The 12193-nt window shown below is 40.3% G+C and overlaps 1 protein-coding gene across 5 annotated transcripts in view; it reads left to right on the forward strand.

The window, feature by feature from the left end:
- LOC126237210 (microsomal triacylglycerol transfer protein) overlaps positions 1–12193 on the forward strand; it is a 207680-nt gene that overhangs the window by 171383 nt on the left and 24104 nt on the right. For all 5 annotated transcript variants that reach the window (XM_049947089.1, XM_049947091.1, XM_049947092.1 and 2 more), the window contains one exon: positions 6386–6546. In XM_049947089.1, coding sequence (XP_049803046.1) covers positions 6386–6546 — 161 coding nt within the window. The remainder of the gene's footprint in view (positions 1–6385; positions 6547–12193) is intronic.

The raw sequence follows: 12193 nt of genomic DNA on the forward strand, positions 1-12193 counted from the left end.
TCTGTATTTTGCTGTAACAGAATGTATTATGCCCAGGTCCAGAGATTGCAGATGACTTGTACAGTTCAGAGGAAGGAATACAACACATTTACATTCTTCAGAAATTACATTTGCTTGGGATTTACAGGGCCATAGATTAATAAAAAGTACAGTTTACCTTCTTGCTGCACCCATCTTGGCATCAAAATGCCTGAAAAGTTGTATAGATTTCTGACACCTCCATGGGACTGCTGTTGAACTCGTAAACACAAAGAAGTATTTTTCATGTTCTAGGAACACCTGGGAATTAATAGTAGGGGGGGGGGGGGGGTACTTTTCAATTGTATCAATACTTACACATAATAGCAGTGTGTTCCTTTCTTTACTTTTGTTACCTCCATGTCATTTTTATACCTTAACAGAATATGATTTTGCAGGAAGTAAATTGTAAAAGATGCCAGATTCATGTGTGTTGAGAATATATCTGGGTTCATAACCTTGTATCAGTCATGTCAGTGTATTGTTCTTTCATTAGAGTATACTTTCTTTGACCAGTGCCTCACTTTTCGACTTACACTTTGTAACGAAAGATGATGATATTTTCAAATGATTCAACCAGCCATTCTAAGCACTGAAAGTTTCACTGTCAACCTTCGGAGTGATTTCTCGTACAGTATGATTCTGCTTATAGGAACACTCCCACTTCGCAGTCCTTGTAACTACTTTAGAAGAATTTTTTCCACATCACTAAATATAGAGATATGGATGTTCTTCCTTTTTGGATCCACAGGAATCATTATATAGCTTTGACATTTAAGAACGCTTCCTTATTTTTGAATACACCACATGTGTAGATGGTGCTAAATTGTATTTCCTCAGCAGGTTGGAATGATTTTTGTTAAGACTGTCATTGACAATGTAGATGAACATCAGCTTTTGGTGAACTTTACATTTTCTATGTTTGCAGGTCATAACTGCAAAAAAGCAAAACTGATAAATTCAACACTTCAATAAACAAACAACTACACTTTTTGGGCTTCGTAGTTTGTCGACTCTGTGATGGTAACATCACATGACGTGACATACGTTGCATGGAAATCAGTTTCCAATTCTTTCAGTGTATTTGCCAGTATCACTACAAAGGGAGTTGAATTACTGAGTATGGTCTAGTTATGTATTGAATCAATTACCATTTAATGTGTCTCATGACAAAAAATACTACTTACGTAAAAGAGAAAGAAATCAGAAACCCACTCAAATCTGTAAGGAATTAAATATAAACTGCACTCCAATTTGCAAAATGTTTCATGTTCATTTCTTAAAAGTGGACTTTTTCTTAAACCGAGGTTCTTTAAAAGCATGGAGGAGAAATAGTGTTCTTATGGAAATTTCGGCGGAATCAATGAAATAGAACTAATGGAAATATTCATTAAAAGTGGGATTTTCTAAAAAGTGGGTTCGTTAATTCTATATCTACTTCACTGTCATGACTGCTGTTTTAACACAAATCTGCTTCTAGACTGGAGTGAGTAGTTAAGCCAATCTTTGATGCTCTTTAATTAGGTCATGTCAAATTACATTGTTTACATAACACTCACCAATAACATTAGAAAATGTACAATCATAATTAAAATGCTGTTCATAAATACATACACATTAACCAGAATGTCACAGCTGAGTGAGCTTACAATGTTCATATTATCACATTTAACATCAACATTCATCAAAGTACAGATTTAATTGAATTTATACTACAATATTTGTGCTCAGCTAAATAATGGTTTTCAGCCAGTTTGAAATGATCCTCCCTAGTGTTTTATACTTCATTAGTAATCTGAAGTGAAACTACCAAGGACTTAAAAAGAATCTTATTCATTGCATTCTTCTTAATTAGACACTATTTTCAGTGTTGTTATGGTAAAAATTTCAGTTAATTTTTTGTTATGCTACTAATGATAGACATGTAAGTTTGGTATAAAATCAATATGATAATCATAATCCAGATACTTAGTTATAGTTAGTAACAGTTGTAATATACTTCAAATTTATCCATAGCTAGTGGAAGTGAGGCACAGTTGTCATTTAACAACTAATTTGGCTCAACCATACTCACAATGCTAATGACATTAAAATTCAATCATATTATAACTGACCTATCACAGAAGAGCAGGCTGTCATCTTTAGACACATACCATAACAAGCACCAGAACTCAGTGAACGCAAGCACAAATTGGTTCATAAATACAAAAATAGTAAAATATTCAGACTAAGGTGTCACCATGCCTTTTCTTAGCAGTTGGATTTCTTTGTTGATTAAAAAAATATTAACCAATTTGTGCTTTTATCCTTAATGTATACAAAGAAGTATTGTGATGGTATGTGTCTCTGAAGGTGGATAGTTGCTCTACTGATTATCTCAGTTTCAGTGTGATGAAATCTACTCTGCAAAGCAATATGGATTTCGAAAACAGATGTCATGAAATTCAGCTTGTTCTGTCTGTCTGTTCACGGCACCAAAGATAGTAGTGGTCAATTTGATGCTGTTTTTCTTGATTTGCAGAAGGCATTCAGTACTGTTCTCCACAGTAGAGTTGTGAACAAAATACTGGGAGTGTCATACACAAGTTTCCAAAATTTTAAAAATAAAACATTGTTACATAATAAAACTTTGTTGGCAACAGATACAACAATATTTTAGCTCTTTATCAGCATATGTTGTTGTTGTTGTGGTCTTCAGTCATGAGACTGGTTTGATGCAGCTCTCCATGCTACTCTATCCTGTGCAAGCTTCTTCATCTCCCAGTACCTACTGCAACCTACATCCTTCTGAATATGCTTCGTGTATTCATCTCTTGGTCTCCTTCTACGATTTTTACCCTCCACGCTGCCTTCCAATACTAAATTGGTGATCCCTTGATGCCTCAGAACATGTCCTACCAACCAATCCCTTCTTCTAGTCAAGTTGTGCCACAAACTTCTCTTCGCCCCAATCCTATTCAACACCTCCTCATTAGTTATGTGATCTACCCATCTAATCTTCAGCATTCTTCTGTAGCACCACATTTCAAAAGCTTCTATTCTCTTCTTGTCCAAACTATTTATCATCCATGTTTCACTGCCATACATGGCTACACTCCATACAAATACTTTCAGAAACGACTTCCTGACACTTAAATCTATACTCGATGTTAACAAATTTCTCTTCTTCAGAAACGCTTTCCTTCCCATTGTCAGTCTACTTTTATATCGTCTCTACTTCGACCGTCATCAGTTATTTTGCTCCCCAAATAGCAAAACTCCTTTACTACTTTAAGTGTCTCATTTCCTAATCTAATACCCTCAGCATCACCCGACTTAATTCGACTACATTCCATTATCCTCGTTTTGCTTTTGTTGATGTTCATCTTATATCCTCCTTTCAAGACACTGTCCATTCCATTCAACTGCTCTTCCAAGTCCTTTGCTGTCTCTGACAGAATTACAATGTCATCGGTGAACCTCAGAGTTTTTATTTCTTCTCCATGGATTTTAATACCTACTCTGAATTTTTCTTTTGTTTCCATCACTGCTTGCTGAATATTCAGATTGAATAACATCGGGGAGAGGCTACAACCCTGTCTCACTCCCTTCCCAACCACTGCTTCCCTTTCATGCCCCTCAACTCTTATAACTGCCATTTGGTTTCTATACACATTGTAAATAGCCTTTCGCTCCCTATATTTTACCCCTGCCACCTTCAGAATTTGAAAAAGAGTATTCCAGTCAACATTGTCAAAAGCTTTCTCTAAGTCTACAAATGCTAGAAACGTGGGTTTGCCTTTCCTTAATCTAGCTTCTAAGATAAGTCATAGGGTCAGTATTGCCTCACGTGTTCCAATATTTCTACGGAATCCAAACTGATCTTCCCCTAGGTCGGCTTCTACTAGTTTTTCCATTCGTCTGTAAAGAATTTGCGTTAGTATTTTGCAGCCGTGACTTATTAAACTGATAGTTTGGTAATTTTCACATCTGTCAACACCTGCTTTCTTTGGGATTGGAATTATTATATTCTTCTTGAAGTCTGAGGGTATTTCGCCTGTCTCATACATCTTGCTCACCAGATGGTAGACTTTTGTCAGGACTGGCTCTCCCAAGGCCGTCATTAGTTCTAATGGAATGTTGTCAACTCCCGGGGCCTTGTTTCGACTCAGGTCTTTCAGTGCTCTGTCAAACTCTTCACACAGTATCATATCTCCCATTTCATCTTCATCTACATCCTCTTCCATTTCCATAATATTGTCCTCAAGTACATCGCCCTTGTATAGACCCTCTATATACTCCTTCCACCTTTCTGCTTTCCCTCCTTTGCTTAGAACTGGGTTTCCATCTGAGCTCTTAATATTCATACAAGTGGTTCTCTTTTCTCCAAAGGTCTCTTTAATTTTCCTGTAGGCAGTATCTATCTTACCCCTAGTGAGATAAGCCTCTACATCCTTACATTTATCCTCTAGCCATCCCTGCTTAGCTATTTTGCACTTCCTGTCAGTCTCACTTTTGAGACATTTGTATTCCTTTTTGCCTGCTTCATTTACTGCATTTTTATATTTTCTCCTTTTATATTTTCTCCTTTTCAGCATAATCACCACCAAAAGTGAGACACTTGTCATATCATGGGATTAACTTTTTGAATTCTTGTGTTGAAGAACTGTGCTGCCTGAGAGTGAAATCAGTAAATGGCAGTCATCTTCAGCTCTTCATCATTGTGCAAGAAAAGATTAAAATCACTAGGAGCAAGATCAGGTCTGTATGGAGGATAATCAAAAAGCTCCCAGCCAAACGTCTTCAGAACAGTTGTTTTGTGCTGAAGTGTAAGGAGCACTGTCATGGATGCGCACAACGCCTGCACTCTGCATTCTGAGCCCCTTTGTTTTGAATGGCCTATTGAAATTTCTGCAGTGCTACAGAGTAACTGCCAGCTCAAATGGCTCTAAGCACTATGGGACTTAACATTAGTAGCAGCAGCGCGGTTCCAGACTGAAGCGCCTAGAACTGCTCAGCCACAGTGGCCAGCTAACTGCCAGCATTATCTGTTTTCACCTCAGGGCAGGAAGTTTTCTTCCTTTTTTTTTAAGCTGAGCAACCCATATCTCATTGTCTATGACAATTCTCATGACCTTTGGCCCTTACATCTGACACAGCTAATGACGATTTTTGATTGGCTCTATGTTTTGTGCGTTATGAATCTTTATCACAGGCTGAGCTTTGCAGTATGCAGCAGAAAGAATAAGACCCACTATTTTCATCTCTGCTGCAACACTATCAGCAGCAGTTGAGATGTACCTGGCTATCATGATTAATTCTGTTGCACTTCAGCAGCTATAACTGCAGTTAAATACGTTTGCTGAAAGACAAAGGAAAACTTAATTCTTTATTACCCTCCTAGGTTGCTAAGTACTGGACCAATTTGTGACTGGATTCAGGACTTTCTAGTAGACAGAAATCAGCATGTTATTCTTAACAGAATAAAACTGGCAGATGTAAAAGTAACTTGGGAGTATCCCGAAGCAGTGTCAACAAAATGTATAAATAGTTGATAATGTGAGAAAAATACTGTAGTGAAATGCAAGAAGACCTGTAGAAAACTGATAATTGCTGCAGGGCCTGATTATTGATAAATGTAAAACAATTTGCACATATAGATAGATATCCATTACTGTTCAATTACACTGCATGCGACAAATAACCGAACACTGTAAGAATCATAAAATACATAGGCGTAACTGTAGGGAGCAAACTAAGGGAGAATGACCACAAAACTAATTTCACCAAAAGCAGATGCCAGGCTGAGATTCACTGGAAGAATTTTAAAATGACCAAGATGAAAAGAATCAGAAATTTTAGTTCATATGGTGGCTTACCAGCAGGCGTTACTCCAATATCTCATTCGTGAATAGGCTATGGACAGGAAGGAAATGATAGTCATGCCAAATGTACCCTCTGTCTCACACTGCAAAGTGACTTGCAACATGTACATGAAGTATAATCTTAATCACCTTAAAAAACTACATGTAAAAGTGTGATTGAGCCAAATTATTCTCTTAAATTGTTAAACAATTATAAGGCTCTTGGGATCATATTCGTGCACTCCAGGATCAGATTTTCTATAATTGTAAATAAAATTTCTAAACTGGATGTATAGTTTCTGCTTAGACAAGATTGACTGTATAGAGTTTTATTTTGCCAGTGCCTTTCATATAATAGTGCATTCAATTTACCATTTCTCCCTGGAAGCATAAGAACTTCTTGTCTCATTTGAAACCTTAGCTGACAAAGGCCTACTTCATCCTGATCAATGACATAACAGTAAAACTGATCTACCCATTACAATGCACAAGAAATAAAGACTGTTTTGTTATTCGTATGACAGGCTGCAACTGCTGGATGTGCTTGGTGCTGCACAGACTGCAGCAGCTCATGAAGCAGCTATGAAATATCTTCAGCTGCGTGATGATTCAAAACTGGAAGAGAATGAAAGATATTTTTGGGCTCTCTCTCTTGGTTCACATCCTATCCCCCAAATTGTAAAAGGTACAGTATCAAAAATTTTATATTTATTAAAACTGTTGGGACACAGATATATCTCAGTGTTTGTGCTTAGATATTTCTCAAAATGCCTCCAAAAATATTTTAGTTGTAATTAATTATTCAGTGTCTAGGCACAAGAGGATGTTGTTGTTGTTGTGGTCTTCAGTCCTGAGACTGGTTTGATGCAGCTCTCCATGCTACTCTATCATCATACAGTAAAGGTGCATGCCCTCGGGAAAAATTACGGCTGTAGTTTCCCCTTGCTTTCAGCCATTCGCAGTACCAGCACAGCAAGGCCGTTTTGGTTAGTGTTACAAGGCCAGGTCAGTCAATCATCCAGACTGTTGCCCCTGCAACTACTTAAAAGGCTGCCGCCCCTCTTCAGGAACCACACATTTGGCTGGCCTGTCAACAGATACACCTCCATTGTGGTTGCACCTACGGTACGGCTATTTGTATCATTGGGGCACAAAGTCTCCCCTCCAACGGCAAGGTGCATGGTTCATGGGGGGGCACAAGAGGATACTTAGTTCAAAGTTTAATAGAAAATTCAAGAAACATATTGTAGAATCAAGTTCATAAACAAAAACAATGTACATAAATGTTGAAAGGTATACAATTCAAACTGTAAACATACTCAATTAATTTGATTCATATGACAAAAGAAAATAAGAAGTACTAGAATACAAAAGTTCTATATATGAGGGAATACTGAAAAGTAATGCCTGCAAACTTTTTATGTGAAAACTCTTTAAAGTCTTTTAAATAAAACAAATGTTATTAACATTCTATGTAATGTGATTCTTCAATTTCTCCAGGCATATTTCATGCCAAAAAAAATCTCAGGTGAACAGCTTGGTGTGAGTGCACAAAGGACACATTATTTCGGTGATCAACCTTGCTGCCATCATCAGGTGTGCTGATGTACTATCAAGGGATGGTAGGCATGAGGTATATATCAGATTCCCCCTCCCCATCCCTCGGGCACTCCTTCCGCTGTCCACGCCGCGGGCGCTCTCTCGGCCGTCGGTACTGGGGTGCGGCGTGTGGCCTGTGGCCCAGTGGCTGGATGTTCCCTCGCAGGTCTGCACCCAGGGAGGTTTGCCAGTGACGTTTCAGAGATTCTTCCCCCTGCCCTCGAAGTCAGTGCATCCAGGGATATTTCTATCTTCTCCTTAATCCGAGTAATGACTGGTTCCCAAGCATGGTCAAGGGAATAGCCTGTGTCATGATTCAGTTCAGGATTTCTTACTCTCATATCTATAGCTTCTTTGATGATACATTCCCAATATTTCGAAGTCTGTGTTAGGACCTTGATTGTGTCATAATCCATGCCATGAAGTTCTGACAGGCAATGCTCGGTGATTGGAGACTTATTAGGCTGTTGCAATCTCGTGTGCCATTGGTGTTCACGGCATCCGTGTTCAATGGTGCGAACTGTCTGACCTATGTATTCCTTACCACATTCGCATGGTATTTTGTAAATCCCTGATTTACGTAAACCGAGGTTGTCCTTAACACTGCCAAGAAGTACTCCGGTTTTAGTTGGAGGGCAGAAGATGGTTTTTACTTGATATGTGTGTAAAATTCATCCAACTTTTTCCGATAAGGCCTCACAAAATGGAATGAATGCCATGGTCGTGTTTTCCTCAGATTCTTCATTAGTTTTTGCCAGTTGTGTTGCAAGCGTCAGACATAGAGCATCCTGGATTTGCCTTTCCTTATAACCGTTCATCAGAAACATGGACTTCGGATGGGCCAATTCTTGTTGGAGACTGTCCTCATCAGAGAGTGTGTTTTGTACAGTTCAGAAGACTGTCAAACAACTAAGCTATTGGTTAAAAGACAGTCTTTTTGTTGTGCCTATCTGTGGCACTGTAGGTTGAGTAACAATTTATACTTCTCATGAAGTTGTCATTATTCCATTCCAGGAGTTTCCATTGTTTGATATAGAATGTTAGTAATGTGTGTTTTTATTAAAAAAGCTTTAAGAGTACAAGGGTTTTTAGCACACCGTTCTTCTGAGCGGGGTGATGGCAGCTATCCTCATGTAGGTATAAGTCGGTGTGAGTTTTCTTTCTAAACATGCTGTGCTCCAGCCTGCCATCATCTCGTCTTTTGATGAGAACATCCAAGAATGGGAGCATCCCATCTGATTCTGTCTCCATGGTGAACTTGATATTCTCGTGTCTTGAGTTGCGATGTGTGAGAAATTCCGTCAGCTTGTCTCTTCCATGTGGCCAAATAACAAATGTGTCATCCATGTATTTGAAGAAACAGGCAGGTTTTAGATGCGCTGACTCTAAGGCTTCCTCCTCGAAATGTACCACTTGCATGTTAGCGATGACGGAAGAGAGGAGTCTCCGTATAGCGATGTCTTCGGTCTGCTTGCAGTAGTCACTGTCAAATAGAAAATTCAGACATGTTCTAACGTCAACATATATTCTATTTGACTGTCAAACAAATAAGTTTGGAGAAAAGATCTTCTTCCAAATAAGACAGCAAACACAATCACCGTCATGCAAATGCAACTCTCACTCTCACAACCACTGATTCTCGCTGCCAAGGCCAGACTGACAGTGTGGTTTCGGCAGACAGAGACAGTGGTCATACGCGTTAGTGCGAGAGTTGCACAAGTGCAAGAGTTACATGAGAGTGTGTTTTGTACAGTTCAGAAGACTGTCAAACAACTAAGCTATTGGTTAAAAGACAGTCTTTTTGTTGTGCCTATCTGTGGCACTGTAGGTTGAGTAACAATTTATACTTCTCATGAAGTTGTCATTATTCCATTCCAGGAGTTTCCATTGTTTGATATAGAATGTTAGTAATGTGTGTTTTTATTAAAAAAGCTTTAAGAGTTTTCACATTACTTTTAACAAGGCCTCTTATAATGAATTACATGTGCTAGTTTGAAATTTTACCTTTCGTGATTGTTAATGTGGGGTTAGCAAGGTTCAGATAACTATAGTTAATGTGAAAATGATTAACGAAAATACAGTAAAATGCACTTGCACAAGTCAAAGTATCTGAGTAAACCAGTATATTGGTCTTAGTCGACAAATAGGGAGGTCTCTAATTAAAATTTGCTGAAATAATGTCAAGTGTTTTTGTTGATCTACACTCCTGGAAATTGAAATAAGAACACCGTGAATTCATTTTCCCAGGAAGGGGAAACTTTATTGACACGTTCCTGGGGTCAGATACATCACATGATCACACTGACAGAACCACAGGCACATAGACACAGGCAACAGAGCATGCACAATGTCGGCACTAGTGCAGTGTATATCCACCTTTCGCAGCAATGCAGGCTGCTATTCTCCCATGGAGACGATCGTAGAGATGCTGGATGTAGTCCTGTGGAACGGCTTGCCATGCCATTTCCACCTGGCGCCTCAGTTGGACCAGCGTTCGTGCTGGACGTGCAGACCGCGTGAGACGATGCTTCATCCAGTCCCAAATATGCTCAATGGGGGACAGATCCGGAGATCTTGCTGGCCAGGGTAGTTGACTTACACCTTCTAGAGCACGTTGGGTGGCACGGGATACATGTGGACGTGCATTGTCCTGTTGGAACAGCAAGTTCCCTTGCCGGTCTAGGAATGGTAGAACGATGGGTTCGATGACGGTTTGGATGTACCGTGCACTATTCAGTGTCCCCTCGACGATCACCAGTAGTGTACGGCCAGTGTAGGAGATCGCTCCCCACACCATGATGCCGGGTGTTGGCCCTGTGTGCCTCGGTCGTATGCAGTCCTGATTGTGGCGCTCACCTGCACGGTGCCAAACATGCATACGACCATCATTGGCACCAAGGCAGAAGCGACTCTCATCGCTGAAGACGACACGTCTCCATTCGTCCCTCCATTCACGCCTGTCGCGACACCACTGGAGACGGGCTGCACGATGTTGGGGCGTGAGCGGAAGACGGCCTAACGGTGTGCGGGACCGTAGCCCAGCTTCATGGAGACGGTTGCGAATGGTCCTCGCCGATACCCCAGGAGCAACAGTGTCCCTAATTTGCTGGGAAGTGGCGGTGCGGTCCCCTACGGTACTGCGTAGGATCCTACGGTCTTGGCGTGCATCCGTGCGTCGCTGCGGTCCGGTCCCAGGTCGACGGGCACGTGCACCTTCCGCCGACCACTGGCGACAACATCGATGTACTGTGGAGACCTCACGCCCCACGTGTTGAGCAATTCGGCGGTACGTCCACCCGGCCTCCCGCATGCCCACTATACGCCCTCGCTCAAAGTCCGTCAACTGCACATACGGTTCACGTCCATGCTGTCGCGGCATGCTACCAGTGTTAAAGACTGCGATGGAGCTCCGTATGCCATGGCAAACTGGCTGACACTGATGGCGGCGGTGCACAAATGCTGCACAGCTAGCGCCATTCGACGGCCAACACCGCGGTTCCTGGTGTGTCCGCTGTGCCGTGCGTGTGATCATTGCTTTTACAGCCCTCTCGCAGTGTCCGGAGCAAGTATGGTGGGTCTGACACACCGGTGTCAATGTGTTCTTTTTTCCATTTCCAGGAGTGTATATATATGATTCCATTTAGCTTATTATATAGCTGAATGACAAGTAATTATATGCTTTGTGTGTGGCACTCTCTACTTTCTGGCACCAGCAGGTCACATATGTTTGTTTGAAATTACTTGATTCTCTGAGATAACCATATTTACATTATGTTGGGTAGCTTATGCAGTGTGTGCCATAGATTTGCATTTTAAGTTTAATCTTTCCCTTATCTGAATTTTTCAAATGGCTTTCTATGGATAAATAGCGTTAAAAAACTCACAGTAGCTCAGCAGGTATTTATTTTCCACATCTGATGAAAAATGGTCATTCTTAAAGTGACTATTTTAGTGCATACTTCTTTCCTGATTGAGTTCCATCAGCCAGTACATGAACAATGTGCTTCCAGTGTCATTCAGAATCATGATGAACATTTCAGCACAGGGATGGATGCAATGGCATTTATGATTAACTGGTTGGATGATAAGGGATCTTACTAAAAGAAAAGGAAACGGTTATTTAAGTATTCAATATATGTTAAAATGAAAGCCAATGTCTTAGTACAACCTAAGTTTGTTTCCTGTTTGTGAAGGTTTTGCAGCCAAGTTAATATCCATAATTGTTAAGTTTGCTAGTTCTTTACTACTTCCCCTCATACATGTGAAGGCTCGTTACGTAGTCAGAAGTGTAGTATGAGGATTTGGCTGTACTTTGTTTGGAGTATTAATGACAATGAGAATAGAAAATTGTGTATCAAGAGCCCCCCCCCCCCTCCCCCCTTTATCCCCCTGCTCTCGATAATCACAGTACTAGAAGTAACCTTTCACTTTGCAGTCATACACCTGTATCTTTTAGAATCAGTGTTTATAATGTTACCACTTATTTTACTATCTGTTGCAAACTCTTTATTGTATGATAGACTGTTGGGTGCTAGTACGGTTTGAAGAACACTATAGTAAGCTCATATGTTGATGTCTTGGCCACCAAGCTCAGATGATCTGAACATGATTGAACACATTTGGGACATTATCTGGCATCAGCTCTGTGCCCACGAATCACAGGCCCATAATTTACAAAATTGCATAGACATTTGGTGCCACATACCTCCAGAAACCTACCAAAGTGTATGAAC

The sequence above is a fragment of the Schistocerca nitens genome, chromosome 2, assembly GCF_023898315.1.
Source record: "Schistocerca nitens isolate TAMUIC-IGC-003100 chromosome 2, iqSchNite1.1, whole genome shotgun sequence".
In the NCBI taxonomy this organism is placed as follows: domain Eukaryota; kingdom Metazoa; phylum Arthropoda; class Insecta; order Orthoptera; family Acrididae; genus Schistocerca; species Schistocerca nitens.